General features: G+C 47.1%; 1 protein-coding gene across 2 annotated transcripts in view; it reads left to right on the plus strand.

Moving 5' to 3' along the window:
* The window catches only part of PLD1 (phospholipase D1), a 68,718-nt gene that overhangs the window by 15,812 nt on the left and 36,927 nt on the right, over positions 1-15,979 (plus strand). Inside the window, exons 2-9 of one of the 2 annotated variants that reach the window (XM_050902144.1) lie at positions 2,677-2,862; positions 3,206-3,333; positions 3,626-3,771; positions 4,602-4,710; positions 6,323-6,388; positions 12,236-12,294; positions 12,825-12,917; positions 15,551-15,703. In XM_050902144.1, the coding sequence (XP_050758101.1) occupies positions 2,709-2,862; positions 3,206-3,333; positions 3,626-3,771; positions 4,602-4,710; positions 6,323-6,388; positions 12,236-12,294; positions 12,825-12,917; positions 15,551-15,703 (908 nt within the window). In that variant the 5' untranslated portion in view covers positions 2,677-2,708. Of the gene's footprint in view, positions 1-2,668; positions 2,863-3,205; positions 3,334-3,625; positions 3,772-4,601; positions 4,711-6,322; positions 6,389-12,235; positions 12,295-12,824; positions 12,918-15,550; positions 15,704-15,979 lie in introns of those variants that run through there. The other variant, XM_050902143.1, reaches the window with a different exon arrangement.

Below are 15,979 nucleotides of genomic sequence, written 5' to 3' on the forward strand. Positions count from 1 at the left end.
TGACTTCACTGCTAGAAGAAAATAAAAATGTACATTATGCTCTCTGAGTAATTGAAGTCCCCTGCAGTGTATTGTTAGCAATAGGTAAAGTGTAAAGCTTCTGGCTTTCCATCGAGCGGCGGTGAGGGAGGTGTGGGGCAGTGCTAATGCCGAATTCCCGCTGCAGGGAGGCTGTGCAAACTGGGTAGAGCCGTGGGTAACGTCAGTGGCTTGACCGTCCCACGTTTCAGTGTATCTCCATCTGCGAGGATTAATGCAAATTCCTTTTTTACCCTCCCTGGACAGAAGGGGAATGAGGGACCCGTGAGTATACATGTGTGGGTTCGTGTGTGAATTATTCAGGTGGATCTCTTGAAGGGACATGCCGGCCCAGTGAGCCCCCAGTCTGGTCCTAAAGCCTTCTGTGCTGTGGTGGCATTCCCAGCGACCAGTGGAAGGTGGCAGAGCCACCCAGACCCTCGGAGCCCTCACTGCCAAGATGAAGCTGTTGATTCTGCATTTACTTTGGTATAAGAGAAGAGATTGACCCAGTTTTTTTGATTCAAGTCTGTGTGCAAATGGATTTTTTTTTTCTTCTCTGAAGGCAGCTGATTTTAACATGTTTTTGGGCTTACATGATATCAGCTTTATGTAGTAATAAAATTATGTACTTGTTTCAAGAGGAAATGATAATAAAGAATGTTCTTTCAAAAGCAGCTAAACACATGAATTATTAAAATGTTAAATTATTTCCAAATTACGGCATATCCAGCTCTTTCTATGGAGCTCACTCCAGAATAATTGTACACTGTTCTTTGCAGAATTTAACATCAGAAATGTTGCGCTTTTTTTTTTGTTTTTTCTTTTTTTTTTTTAAATCATTCTTTCACACAGTGTAAGAGCTTCCACGAGTATAAATGGACATCCTTGTATTGGCTTCTGTAAAATGTTGCCCGTTTGTCCCATCCATTTTTTTTTCAGCATAGCTGTCGAGCTGTGACATTTATTGCAGAGCAGAACAAAGATTGAAGGGACTTTTTCTCACGGAGATGCCCAGGAGCTGTAGCTTGGCTGCGTGCAGGGACCAGCAGCCGGGTCCGCAGCCCCGTGGCGAGCTGCAGAGCCTGGAGGAGGAGGAAGGAGCAGCTTTGCAAATACAAGCGCTGAAAGCTTGCGCCAGGGTTAGTGGACATGCCTCACATCTTGATTTTTTTTTTCTTTTCTAATTTTTTTTTTCTTCTTCCTTCCCTGTTTTTGTCCTGACTCAGGCTCCTGGCATGGGTGGGTGGGGATGAAGGTGGGAAGTGCTGTAGTCGTCAGTGCCCAAACATCTCGAAGTGCTGCTGCCTGACCGCCCTGAGCAGGCAACAGCCTTCCCGCTGCCTGCTCTCCCCATCGTGAAGGGACGATGGCCTGGTCCCCTGCAGCCACCTGGGCTGTATAAGGGGGGTGAGCTCCCTGGGGGGCTGTTGGAGGGGTGAGCACAAGAACGAGCTGCAGCGTCCACCCGTGTTGCTCCCAGGCTTTCTGTGGGCATCAGGGTGCCCCCGACCCCGCTCTGCTCCCCGGACAGGCGCCCTCGTGGCTCTGACTTTTGAACCTGCTGAGAGGATGGAGCTGTGGGAGAGCACGAGGCATGCAGATACCACGGGCAGTCATGTAAGGTGCATAGAAACAGAGGAAGTCCTAATAACGCCAGGAGTTTATATTACTAGTTCAGTCAAACGAAGAACACTTAACAAAACCACCTGCTGATTTTCTGAGTGAGCTTTTCTTCCGTGCAGCCTGACCTGGTGTCCTGGTTTACAATGGTTCCATACCATGGAACGTCATGCCCAGTATATAAATGGGGAAGTTGGCCGGGAGGGGCGGATGGCTGCTCGGGCATCGGTCAGCGGGTGGTGAGCAATTGCGTTGTGCATCACTTGTCTTTTCTTGGGTGTTACTTCCTTTTTTTTTGTTGTATTCTTTTTCATTACAATTATTATTATAATAGTAGTAGTAGTAGTGTATTTTATTTTACTTTAGTTATTAAACTGTTCTTATCTCAACCCAAGAGTTTTACTTTTTTTTTTCCCTCCTCCTCCTCCCCACCCCGCTGGGAGGGGGGAGGGGGAAGCGGCTGTGTGGTGCTGAGTTGCTGGCTGGGGTTAAACCACGATACCTGGGAAACACAGCATCGTGTGAATTAAGTCTAGGATTTGGCCAGGCATTAATACGGTTTGTGCTTTTTCTGATGTGTCGTCATTATTACAGAGCTAGCCGAGACGATCAGGTGAGTTGATGCAGAAGCTTCCTTGCTCTCCCTTTGAAATCAATATGTGAGGGTACTCCTAAGCCACAACCAACCCCCTGCAAATTTTTGTAGCTGGAAAGTGAAATACTATGGATTTTCCATTTTAAAGTACAACTGGAGTGTATAAGTCCTGTGGTCACTGGCATCGGGGGAAATTTTCTCTTGTAGCCTGAAGCTACCTGTGCTTTTTCACTGCTCCCACTGCTCTGGGCAGTGGTTTCCTGGAGCTGCAGGGCTGGGCGTTTCGCATCGGGTGTGTAGGATGCGGATGGTTGGGATGAATGTGGGTAAGAGGCTGGAGGGAAGACGGAGCCACATGCTGCCAGGGGTTTCCGTCGGCCCCGCTGTGCTAAGGTGTTGCAGAGGGGATGGTGACAGCCCTGCTCCTTCCTCTTCCCCAGCGCCCCGTGGCTCCGGTACGTGGGTCCCTGAGATGTCACTGAGAGACGAAAGCGATGCAGCTACATCGACGCTGAAGAAGATCGCTGCAGACATGAGCAACATCATCGAGAGCCTGGACACCAGGGAGCTCAACTTCGAGGGGGAGGAGGTCGACTCAGAGGTGCTAAATGACCCAAAAGGCACCGGTGAGTTGATGCCCCTATGTTCTCACCCTAAGTCCTGCCTGGATTTAAGAACTGATAATCTGTTGACAGATAAGGTACAACCTCAGTGGTTTTACCAAGCCCACCCATTGACCCTGTTTTAGGACCAGAAGGCATTACTCTTAGCGCTTGAGTTCTTCAAGTCAAGTCTCTTCCATGAAAGCTTGTCTTTAAGCTCTCTTAAATAAAACCTGATATGTTTTAGTGGAATTAATGCTGCTGTGTAAGTGCTCCCATGTTGAAGTATTGCAGCTGTCTGCTGGCTTTCATGCCCTCGCTGATCGTTACAAGGCTGTTGAACTGACGGGGTTTGTGGTCCTTCCAGTGTGCATTCCCTTCTCTGCCATCTATCACACCCATGGGTTCAAAGAGCCGGGCACACAGACGTACCTCACGGGATGTCCTGTTCGAGTGCGTGTGTTGGAAGTTGAACGCTTTACTTCCACAAAGAAGGTCAGAACTTCCAGAAACTTCATTTAATTTCCATAGAACTGTATTAAAATGCTGCTTGTGGGTTGATTTTGCGCATGCTTGTTCATGGGCTGAGGAAGCAGGAATGCCTGTGTCTCAGAAAATGCTTAAGAGAGGTTACCTGTCTGTTTATAAAACCTTATAAAGCAGAACAAGAAATTGTGAGACAGAATGATCCTTAAGTAAAATTGAGTGAGGGCTCTTCAGATGAGCAGTTGCAGGAAAATGACTTATTTCAAAGCTGCATCCCTTGTGGTGGTGTTCTCCTCTGCAGGTACCAAGCCCCAACGTTTACACCATCGAGCTGACCCATGGAGAGTTCACCTGGCAGGTGAAAAGGAAGTTCAGGCACTTCCAGGAGCTTCACAGGGAGCTGCTGAGGTACAAAGCCTTCGTGCGCATCCCTATCCCTACCAGGAGGTGAGTGTGCAGCCCTGCGGACACAGTGGGCTTTGGGAAGACGTGATCTTCTTTTCTCTTTTAATAGCATTATCGGTTTGGCCTCACCGATCCCGTTTATTTTGCTGTAAGGAGGAGAGGGCAGAAGAATTTAGTCTCTACAAATATTTAGCAGCTATAATAAAAATATTTAATCTCTATGTATTTAGCAGCTATAATCAATCTAAGTGGTGCAAGCACGTTGGGTCCCAGGTCATCAGCTTCTGAGCTGAATTTGCCTTGAACTTGGGGAAGGGTTGTGCTAATGCTAATGGAAATTGTTGGGGCACTGTGGCTTTCTGCCAGCATGGGCTGGATGTGGGAGGTACGGGGGTCCCTGGCATGGGTGGTCAGCCCTGCCCTGGCTGGCCTTGCTGCTCAGGGTGGCTGGAAACGTAAGGGGAAAGAGAAGAGAAGTGGGAAGAGAAGTGGCGTAAGTCAGCAAGAGCCTCCTGATGTGGAGAAATGTGGGGACGTGATATTAGGAAAGGTGAAATTATGAGGGGTTAAGGGCTGGGGGAACATAATGTCCTGAAATAGGGTTTAGGCTCCCTTTCCTTATTAGGGCAAAACGGGACCCGCAAAAATCAAGCTCTGATATTTCTGTGTTGTATTTTTGTTTGTGAGCCAGTTGGAGCACACTGGCTTGAATGAATCCACACTTGCTTTTTTTTGCTTTCCTGCCCACCCATTTCAGTTTTTAAGAGCTCGGATAGGAAAAATAAAAGCATTGCAGAAGAAGGGTTACGTATCAAGGCACGCACACACTCGCAGCACTTAGACTTGGTGTTGGGGTTTGTTTTGCCTTCCAGTCACACGGTGAGAAGACAATCCATCAAAAGGGGAGAACCGAGGCAGATGCCGAGTCTGCCGCACACCGCGGAGAGCACGGTGCGGGAAGAGCACTTCTCCAGCAGGAGGGTAAGCGCCCGGCTCGGTGTGCGGGGGCCGGAGGGATGCTCTGGGGGGGCTTCTGAGGTGCAGAGATGCCAGGCAGGTAGCTTGCAAAGCCACATGCTGTCAAAGCCCTTGTTTTATTACCATTAAAGTCTTTTGCTTGACAAACTTCGGCTTTCACAAGTCCAGCCTTAATGCCAAATTCTCCTCCGTGCAAAGAGGAGGATGCTGCTCCCAGGGTTCATACAGGCGAAGTTTTCCTCTGCAGCTGAGGAAAACCACGGTGTTGAGAGTGGCGGTTCCCCTCCTCCCACCTGCTCCGATTTAAAGATAGAAGAGACAGTTCGCAGAGTCAAGTTGCGTGATGGAGGCAGCCCCGCGGCCATCAAAATCTGAGAGATTTCAGTCCTGTCCCCCTCTGAAAGAGGAGATGACAGTCAGGCTCTTGATGCTGAAGTGGGTAATTTTAGCCGAGGCACACGTGTTCTGTGTAACTTCATCAGATGTTAACAGATGGGCCCTTCTATGAAGAGGGTGGATGTCGTCCTACCTCTTCATTGCAGCTTTGCTTTTTTCCAAAAAAAAAAAAAAAAAAAACAACCCCAAAACCAAAAAACTCTGTAAAAACCCATGTGTGTTCACCCTGTGCTTATCGTGCTCTTTCTGCTCTTCACTCCCTCCGTGGGCTTTCTGCAGCTGAAGCCTCAAGTCCCAAAAGGTTGTGTCTCACGGCTGTGCAGCGCAGATAACCCTCCCTGCTGTGCATGGCTTCGCTGCTGTGTGGGAAGTTTCAGGAGAGAGATGTTGGTTTAAAAGAGGAAGAAAAATGTTTTCTAGATCCTTTTAGGTTTTTTTTTCCCCTTGGTTTCCTTGTGGGAATCCCACAGCTTTCACCATGGGGGTGTATACCCCCGCTGCCCAGCTTGGTCGCTCAGTGCTGTGATGCTAATGCTGAGAAGGACGAAGGTCCCGATGGCATTTGTTTCTTTTCGGTTTGTTTTGTGTCCTGTAGGACTCTGCCTGGATTCCCATGCCCAAACAGCTTAACCTCTTCTTTGCCCAGTTACCATCAGGATGGGAAGAGATTCTCTCTCCTGTAATGGTTTCTTCTCTTCTCCCCTCCTGGCTGGGGAGGACAGGCTCTCCAGTGACCGGTGGCCCAGCCACTGCCCTCTCCGTGGCTTTGGGACAGGGCAGCATGGTCACCGTGCTCCTCACCCCGTGAACCCGGTGTTTTGGTTAAATAGGCTCTCTTGGTTGCCTCTAAGGCTGTGTTTTCTCACGAAGCTAATTCTTGTGGGTCAGAAACAGCAGGGACTGATTTTGTATTTAAAATTGTTCCGAAACTTGGGCTCAGTCAAGAGAGTTGGCCTCTAAAGTGACAGTGCCAAGGAACAGGTCAGCTGGTGAAAGGTACAAACACAGATCTGTGAGCAGTCAGCAACCTGTGATCGAACTGTTTACGCTGCTGAGCTATAAACTTCTGTGAGCACATAATAATGTATTTATTTATCCATTCAAGCTGAAAAGTGTGTCTGATTTCTTGATTGCTTCCTAATGCCAGAGAGTTGGATTGTGGGATTTTTTTCTTGAAAATTCCTGCATCTTATCTAAAGTTTCAATGTTTTAATTGTAGAAACAGCTGGAAGACTACTTGACAAAGATCCTAAAAATGCCAATGTACAGGAACTACCATGGAACAGTAAGTAGAAATTAGTTTGCTTAAATGCCTAAAGAATATTCGCTTTACAATTGTTGAATTCATTGGAAGAAGACATGCAGCTTATATAAGAAACATTTTACAGCCTTTTTGCAAGCATTTTGGCTTAGCTGATTTCTCCAACACAGCTGTAATATGATTAAAACTAAAGGAAGAGAGTGAATGGCTCAGTCTTGGAGGTCGCTGTTATAACACAGTGATAACCTCCTCAAGGTAGTCCAGTCCAGAAAGCTGATTGTACATATATGATATAGTGTGTTTCTGTTTAATTCTGGGGAGCGTTTAAGATGATAAGTTGAAGTTTTAAATACTTAAACAATTAGAGTCCAAATTACTCTGTCTTTTGTATTATCAGCAAAACCTGATGCATGCATTGAGTAGCTGTAGACCTTAGTGGCATCTCTGAGCAAGGGTGATAACTGGGAACACTTGGTTTCCAAACAAGCCAGAAATTTAGACTGAACTTAGGGTATCTGTAGCAGCCAGTTCTTCTCTTCGACTTTTGTTGTTGTTGTTTGGTAGGTATTCTGCTTTTTTGCAGGATTTCAGTTGTGTAGAGATGTTGGGCAGCTTGTAGCTGGATGTCATGCCCAAAAGCTGTGTGTGCTCTTATTGCAGAGCTCAGTGTGCTGAGTACCGCTTGTTATATGGGGCAAAATGCTCATCCAGGGTTGGCCAGCGTGCTTTGGGTTGGCCAGCGTGCTTTGGGTTGCAAGAAATCTTCAGACTCGGGCTGAGGGAACTGTGTTCCTTACAGAGTGCTTCTTTTGGGGACAGGCTGTGGAGCTTAAGTCCAGTGCAGTCAAGAGCTGTGTTAGTCTGCATGTGGAAAATAGTCATCTTTTGTTCTAAAGGCAAGATTGGGATAACTTGGCAATTTTGATCAGTAGCATATGCAAAGCGGGGGAGACTTATTTTACAGCGCGGATCCGTCTTGTCGCTCTTAGGCAGGCGTTGCTTTTTTCAAATCTTTTGGAGAATTTCTGCTCATGTAAGAACGTGGGTGATCTTTTGACCAGGCTGTGGTTCGAGGCGGGGTGCCGTGGTGGGGGCCGGGCAAGGAGACGAGCCGTCCTGCCTTGCCCGGGCAGCTGTGGGATGCTCCCCTCCTCCTGCGCTGAATCGCCCTTCTGTCCCCGGCCCCCGGAGCCAGATGTCACTTGGCACATAAATTCTCAGTTTATTGTTGGCTTTCGCTGGATTTGGCCGCAGCGAAGCGTTCAGTGAAGACTTTGCTGCCAATGGTGGCGGCGCCACTAAGTGCAGCGGGTCCTGCAGGCGATGCTGGAAGAAAGCACAAGGAGAAAAATGTTTCCTTTAAAAAAAACCACCAAAACAACCCCCACCATTCTCAGACTAGAGACTAAAGTGAAGATTTCTGGCATTTTCCTTGGAACTGTATTTGTCCTCCTTAGAACAAAATGAGGGCTTTAGTCTTCTGTGATTGAGAAGTCTTTTGCCTGGATGCCGACAAATGCTGTAACTGTCTTAATCTTGGAGCACATTTTGACTCCTGTGTGTTCCTCTCATCAAATCCATGCACCAAGGTGTTTTTTAAAATCCTAAATTCTTTGTAAAGTCAGACGTGGAGGTGCAATGGCAAGCTGCTAGTTGCCTGATGCATAACCCTTGGTCCTTGTGAAGAGCCTGCTTGGGTCAATCACATCTCCTCGGAGATTTTTTTACATCTGACCTGCACAATTTAATTAATTCACTTTTTTACTTCTTTTATTTTGCATTTGTGGTTAATTTATTATTTGTTAGTGAGGGGATCACCACTTTATACACTGTCTCGAGGACGTGCCATGCACTGGGAGAGTCGAGCCTACAAGTTGAGCTTGTAGCGGTTTTGCAGACCTGAAGTCCCCGGTGGGTTGAGGATCAGGTCCGTGGTGACCACATGACTTTGCAGAGGTTGTACATCCTCCGGCCTTTCTAGGTGACACTCTTGCAGGCTGTGGAAATAGAACCTACTGAAGCATCATCATTTAGAGATGTGCTAAGTGTCCCTTGATTTGACTGGTAGCTCTTGGTTTGACTGATAAAATTTACAGCCTTCTCACATTTCCCTCAATTTCTCAGCATTCATTGTGGCAGAGTATTTTGTGTGGAGTTCACAAATAGGTTGGTAGATGCATTGTGTTTTGTGATCAGACCCCAGACTTCATAGCCTTTCATTATTTTATTTTCTTTTCCTTTTGGCTATGTGGCTTATGATTAAATCTCATGTTTTCTAGTCCTTTCCAAAACCTTTACATAGTACTTCTGGGCTGAAGCGCTCCAAGACAATTACCGTTAAAATGAATGTCGTGGGAATCTCAGTGTGTTAATTGTTCACACTTTTTTCTGGGAAATGGAAATTGGGGGAATATAGCCCAAAAACATTAGGAAACGGGGCCCATGGGCTTGATTGTATTCCATATAAAAATTTTATTAATTGGACCTTTGCATCATTTTTTGTATGAGCTGCAATAGTTGAAAGATGCCTAAGCAAAATGAAAAATAAGATTTGGTTGAACCAGAGTCCATCTGCCTGTAACATTTTGCACGAGCTTTAGTAAGTGAGTGTAAAAAACTCATCTTAAGTGAAAGCAGTACAATGTAAGAACAACTCAGATATGTGAAAGTGGCTGCTGTTTTGCCTCTGATACGGCACTTGGATCTGCAGACCGTTGCAAAGGTCCCCGCCCAACCCTTCAGTATTTTTAGTCGTTGCACTTGAACTTTAGCACCTTTAATATTTTTTTAAATTTGGGTTTCGTATAAGCCAATTTTTTTGTGTAAGAAATAGCTGGCATCTTTTGCTGAACAATGTTATTCTGAAGAGTGGTGTAATTTCATTTTATTGCTAGCCACAGCTGCTAATCAACACTTTATGGGTTTTTTAACCCACTAAATTAAAAACAAGAGTCGAAATGAAAACACAGTGTGGAGCTGCTGAATTCTTTCTGAAATGCGGATGCTCTGTGGAATTTTTGCTTACATAAATCATGCGTGCTCGACATTGCTGGCAGAACGGGACAGTTTAAAACCGTAGCTCGTGCACCTTGCAGCTGGTTTTCCACCTTTCACAGCTTGTCTTTCTGCAGCTGATCACTCCCGTCTGGTTCTTTTTTTTTTTTTCTTTTTATTGCTACAACAATGTCATTGAAACTGCATTCTCTAGGCCCATATCTCATATTTAAAATATTCTGCTGCGGATCGCTCTGAAACCAGAGCGGGATGCTGGCTGCCCGGGAAGGCAGCTGGGCAGCGCAGGAATTCAGATGTGAAGGAGATGAAAGCGCCTCGCTGCTCTGCGTTCCCCTCTCAGTTTTTCTGTGAATGACGAGCACCTCGGATGAAAGGCACAGTAACAGTAAAAATAGCTAATGCAGCAATAATAATAATAATAATAATAAATCATTCAGTGAGGTATTTTCCACTGCACTGAGGAATTTTCCTTCTAACTGGTGGAATTTTTTTTTTTTTTTTTTTTTTACAAACCAACACTCCTAATTGGTGCTGCTTGGTCAACGTATTGGATGGGCTCCTGTCACCATTGTTGCCGTTTCAAAGGCTCCTTGGCTGAAGAGCAGGTTGCTGCACTGCCAGACAATATTTCTTTCATTTTTGTGTAGTAGTAGTTCTGTTTCTGCAAGTAATTTTTCCTCCTGGTTTTTCTTTTTGCTTCTTTGAGGACAATTATTTCTCTGCATGCAGTGCTCCTCAAACTGCTGCCAGCTTTACGGTTGCAGCCAACGTTTTCAAAGGGTTTTGACATTCGTGTGCGGGGTTTTTTTGCGTGCCCACTGTGAGAGAGATGTCTGGGTTTCTAATTCGTCTGATGGGGAATGCCAGCCATTTTCTGAAGAAATGAAAATGGGATCCAGGGCGAAGACCTGGCCTGAGACTTCGCTTGGGCCTCTGATAAGAGCTTGTAGGATGCGCTGGGTTTTCAGATGCTCCCCATCCTGCTCCGAGTGTCACTGCAGAAACAGCTGAAACGTTCGTAGGTCACACCTGGTGCTTTTCCAGAACATGTAGTGAGAACGATGATAGCAAGATTGTTAGTAAAAGCATGGAATAACTTGTTCTAGCCCCTTTCTGAAAACAGGCTGAAATCACCCAAAAATGAGGGCATTAAATTTGCCTCTACTGAGTAGAGGTTACTTCGTCCTTGAGCTACTTGGAGGGGAAGAACAGATCCTTTGTTCTTCTCCGTGACCTTATTGGTGTGTGAAGTTTGGAAAGGAGCAGCAGAGCGTGAGGAGGAGGAAGGATCTTCTGTCCTACTGCCGCTTCTGAGCGGCAAAAATGATGGAGTTGGGAAGGGAGCCTGAGCTGGCCTCACCGTAACTGCAAGATAGACTTTTGCCCCAAATTTACTGGTAATCTTTGTTATACTTAGCGTTTGAAAATGTCTCCGAGACTTACGGGTCCACCCATGTAATTCCTGTGCAAAACCGGATTTTGCCGATGAGGACCCTGAGGTTGGTTTGCCAAAGAGCAGGTGACAGTGGCCACCTTGGAGGAGAGCCCTTCCTTGGGTGCTAGCACCTGAGCTGCTGCGGGGCATGGGTGGGCATGGCCTGAAGCTGGTCCTGAGGATGTCTCATGTCCCAGCTGCGGTCGGGATCATGGGTTGAGTCCTGGGCTTCTGTCCCAGCAGGCTTGGTTGCCAGACATGTGGTTAGAGGGTTCCCTCCGGCTTGCTGCCTGACCAAAGGGGAGAGCAGCTCCTGCCCTCACCCTGCCCTGAGCACCTTTCTGCACTCGGACAATTTTATGCAATAATAAATTAAAAGTGCCTGGGTGCAGACAAACCTCTGCCGTGCAAGGCAGCTCCTTCGCAGGGCTGCTCCTGCCCAAGCCCTGTTCTGCACAGGACGCCTGGGGCAGACATTTCTCCCTGCTAATGGGGCCCACGGCTAATAACCAGCAGACTGTCAGGAATGTCCTGCTGTGCCAAGAAAAGCCTGCTCGGTCGAAATTGCCTGGTGTCCTATTTTTAGAGGTGAATGTAGTCATGCTGTGCTTTCTCACCGGCTTTGCTTGTCATTACGTTCCTCTGCAATCTCTGCTGAAGCAGGAGGAGCCGCGAGGAGACAGGTTGCTTGGATTTAAGATTTGCTGGTAAACCTGATGGTATGGGTCCCCAGGCTGTGCCTACTGTGGAGCTCTGTGCAGACCAGCAGAAGTCATGGAAAGTGTGCTTGAACTTGCTCTCCTCCTGCCCCGCTCTGGCTTTCCTGTGGGTTTTTGGCTCATGGGGCCAGATGGGGCAGTGGCATGTGTGCAGCGCTGAGCGGGAGTGACCTGCTGCGATGGTCTTGGAGGATGCTCGTGGGTTGAGGGGCTGAACCCCCATGTGGTTTGTGTCCATGGGGTAGGGGACTCAAAGGGAATGGGGTGCTCCCAGCCCTGGGAACGTGTGCTCATTCCCTTTCCAGCCTTTCTGTGAGGGTCACTGGAGGAAGGAGAGGATTCAGGCAGCCAGCCAAGTTCACATAGACCCCCCAAACAGTGTCAAACTTGAGTCCTCGTTTCAGCCAGTGATCCAGGAGGGAGGATACCAGTGGGTCCCTATGGTACATTTGATCTTGATTGTCCTGGATGCCTGAAATATGTTCTCCAAAGCACATTTAAAATAAACAAACAAGCAAACAAACAAAAAAGCCAACCAAACCACTTTTCTTGGTCTTCTTGAAGATGCTTAAGCGATGGTGGGTAACTTCTGCTCAGGATCTTCTGTAGGTTCTGTCTTTATGACAAGTCGCTTTGATGGAGCAAAGTATTTTGTGGATTTCAGAGTATGAAAGATGGGGGAATCTTTTTCTCTTTCCCCAGATGGAGTTCATTGGAGTAAGCCAGCTGTCATTCATCCATGACCTGGGACCGAAGGGCATGTGAGTTGTGAGCTGTGTCTTTGTGAGTTATGATTCACCAAGGGCGTGGCTTTATAAATAAATATTGTTCCAATTAATATCTTTCCTTTCTTACCAATAACTGACCAGAGAATATTTTGCCATCTGGATAGAAAAAATTATTAATGTTCAGACAGAAATGGTACAACTTCAGGAAACAGTTTTGAGAGCGGGCTGCTTCACGAGGTGCAGGCTGCAGCTTATGGGCTGGCTTGCAGGGTTTCTCCTCTTCCCTCCCTGCAGCCTGTAGACACGCTTGTTCTTCTGCTTGTGTTATAAAACAGGGCCCTGCATTTCTTAAATCTGCATGATTTCCTTCTGGGGGATTACTTTTGCCCTTCTTCCAGCTTTGAGGGCATGGCGCAGAGGCTGCTCAGGCACGGCTGGAGGCGGCAGGAGCCATCCTTGGGCACAGGGGCTGGGGGGTTCAGCAAGCATCCTCCCCCCGAGAGCCCCCCTGCACCTCCAGGTGAGCCATGCCACCCATCCTGACCGTGTTTCTGTCCTTGCAGAGAAGGGTTCATCATGAAGCGCTCTGGGGGCCACCGCATACCTGGCCTGAACTGCTGCGGCCAAGGAAGGATGTGCTACCGATGGTCCAAAAGGTACTGCTGGGGTGGGCGAAGGTGACGATGCAACGTGCTCCTCGGGCACACATACAAAAATCCTCATTTGTCTTTTTCTCCCAAAAAGTCTGTGAGGGAGATTCTTGCTTTTTTACGAAAGCCACGGATTTTCAGGTTGAAAGGGTCTCTAGGCTATTCCCCCCTCACCCTCCTGTGTGGAGGATGGTGGGTTTTTTTCTTCTGCTTTGGAGTTCCTAGAAGGGACACGTTGCTCCAGAGGAAATCTGGGATTTCCTACAGCCCCGAGCTGGCAGAAATGGCAATAATCCCCCGGTTTGTGCCCAGCTTTCCCTGCTGTGGGAGCGCCAAGGGGCTCCCTGCCTTCGGGAGGGGACGCGGCCGATGACACTGCCCCGGCCAGATTTCAGCCCAGTTTTCTGAGCTTCCCTCCCTTAATTTACAAAAAGAAAATCCATTGAGTGAAACACTATCTGGACTGCTTTGGAGCTGGATTAAATCAGATGTGACCTGCAGCAGTAAGGAGCTCTGTTTGGTGCAATTAACCTTGGAATTAAATGCGTTGCCTCTTCCTTATTACTGCACGTGCTTAAATGCCAGTGTTTTCACGGGAGTTTTCACAAGCCACCCTGTTGCCATGTCCCTTCCTGCTGCAGACAGACGTAACTTACTGTCCCCATCCCTTTACCTTCTGTGTTAGATTTCGGTGTTTCCTGGGGCTGCAGCGCAGGGAGGCGTGTGCTATGGAGCAGTATGTGTGTTACCAGCTAGCATCCAAAAAATGCAAGGGCTGTTTCCTGGAGCTTGCCCTTCCCGGGCAAATCTTTCCTTTTGAAAATCCAAATAGCACGTATCTGCCTTAGAACAACAATTTCTTGGTCTGTAAGAGCTTCCCCAAGCATTATCCACCTTTGGCTTTTAGCATTGCCAATGGGCTGTCGTTAGTTTTATCTTAAAAAACTCTGTTTTCCAACAAAATCTTGCTGCATTCTTGTGAAGAAAAGGTCCTATTTCTTCATAGTCTTTCCAACATTTCTTAATGTAATTTTACAGACGATCTCTGTAATGAGTGCACAAGGAGATGAAGATGTGACCTTCTTTCAGGTCAAATCATTAAATTGTCTCCAATTCTTTTTTCTTTTATGGAGGAAAAAATGCCTTTTCCTCTTAATACCCCTCAGTTAACTCTGCAGAGCTCAAGCTTTAGTGGGGACAGTAGCACATTCAGCTCTGATGGATCTCAATTTTCCTTTAAAAAGGGAATGGGAGAAGTGTTTTGAGTGGGATTGTGTGCAGAGTAACACAAGAGGGGCACCAAATCCCCGCCACGGCCTGCCGAGACTGACAGCGTATGCATCAATAAATAAGCAAATAACAGTAATATTTCCCAGAGAGGGTTATTTAAGCGAAGGATTTTAGGACACGTCAAGCTGGGGGCAGAGCTCCCCCTGAGCATGGGGCAGACCGTGGCCAGCCTTTTCCCACAACAGCTTTGCTGCAGACGTTGGGTTTTCTATACCTCGAATTCATTTCACTTATTATAGTAGGTTGGGTGTGTTATGGCCACGGGAGCTGTGGAAAGGGACGCGGAGGAGGACAGCGGGGTGATGCTGTGAACGGGCACGGGCAGGACTTTTTGGGCATGCAGAGCTGCCTGGGAAAAACAGAAAGGGGAATGCTTGGAAATGTACCCCGTGGGATGTTTGGGAGTGAAATTATGGGCCAAGTAGGGAGGGGAGGTATTTTGGCACCAAATGAGAGGTGATGCTGGAATAACTCTTTCAGGGCCCTGAAAGAAAATCAAAAATTATGGGATCTGGAAGTAGAAGAGGAGCTGAGGCTGTTACTAAAGATAGAAGAATGAACAGATTTTTGCAGTATTTTCTGTTGCTTTGTGTGTTTCTGAGTGTGCGGAAGAATGAGGCGAAGGTCTGGTGGTGGAGACCTGTGTGGGACAGAGGGGGCCGGTTACCCCAGCTACGCCGCAGGGGGAGAAAAAATTAGAAATGCCATTCACAGTAAAAAATGTGTTTTTTTTCCCAGAGTTGCCTTCAGGCTACGGTATTTATGTAAAACCTGCCGGTCATCTCTCATCATGTGTTTCTAACAGGGTGCCTGTTGCTTGGCAATAAAAGCTTTCCAAAATGGCTCGTTCATATATTTTGATAGGAGTGAAAGTGATCCTAGCATCATAATTAATGTTAGAAATGTCAAGTAACTCCCATATAGCATATAACCTGAATAAAAATCTGGGATGGAGGAATCCTTGTTGCACCTTGCCCGGTGCTGGGGCACCTGGCTGGGAGGTTTGTGGGCAGGGAGGTTCTCATTGATTTCGTTAGAGAAGGAAACCTATATTTTCAAAGACTTCTGCAAAAAGGAGTCATGCAAGTAACTCTAAAATTCTTATATTGAATTCAGACTCATTACCCAAGTTCATAAAATAGGCACTTTTCTGCTCAAGAAAACCATACCCTGGACTAGCCCCTGAAAAGAAATTTTACCATTTAGTTGAACGCTTTCCTTTCCCTGATGAATGATTTGCACTTGTTTTGAGGGAAACACTTTTCCATTTTATTAGCTTTTTTTGTGGCTCATGTTTTGAAGACGGGCACGGGTGAAATACGAGTTGCCCGGTTGCTGTGCCCATACAGGTGGCTGGTGGTGAAGGACTCTTTCCTGCTGTACGTGAAGCCAGACTCGGGGGCCATTGCCTTTGTCCTGCTGGTAGATAAGGAATTCAACATTAAGATAGGCCAGAAGGAAACAGAAACGAAATACGGGTTGCAGATCGACAATCTCTCTAGGTAAGAAATACCAGATTTTGTTTAGACCCTTTTTAGTTTGCTTTTGCTTTTTTAAGGAAGAATCGATGCTCCTCTCCAGGAGGGGGTTAACAAGGTGCGCTGGGCTGACGTGGTACAGCTCAGCTTCCCGCAGGGCTCGGCGCCTGGGCGGCTGCTGGTGTGTTCATACCTGCTGGGGATTTGGCCTGTAATGCTGCTCATTTCCGATGTCTTAATGAGGCATTTGGAGCCTCAGCTGCTGTTTGTCCATCCTTGCGGTTATCGCTCGGGCCTGGG

This window comes from Gymnogyps californianus, chromosome 10 (assembly GCF_018139145.2).
Source record: "Gymnogyps californianus isolate 813 chromosome 10, ASM1813914v2, whole genome shotgun sequence".
In the NCBI taxonomy this organism is placed as follows: domain Eukaryota; kingdom Metazoa; phylum Chordata; class Aves; order Accipitriformes; family Cathartidae; genus Gymnogyps; species Gymnogyps californianus.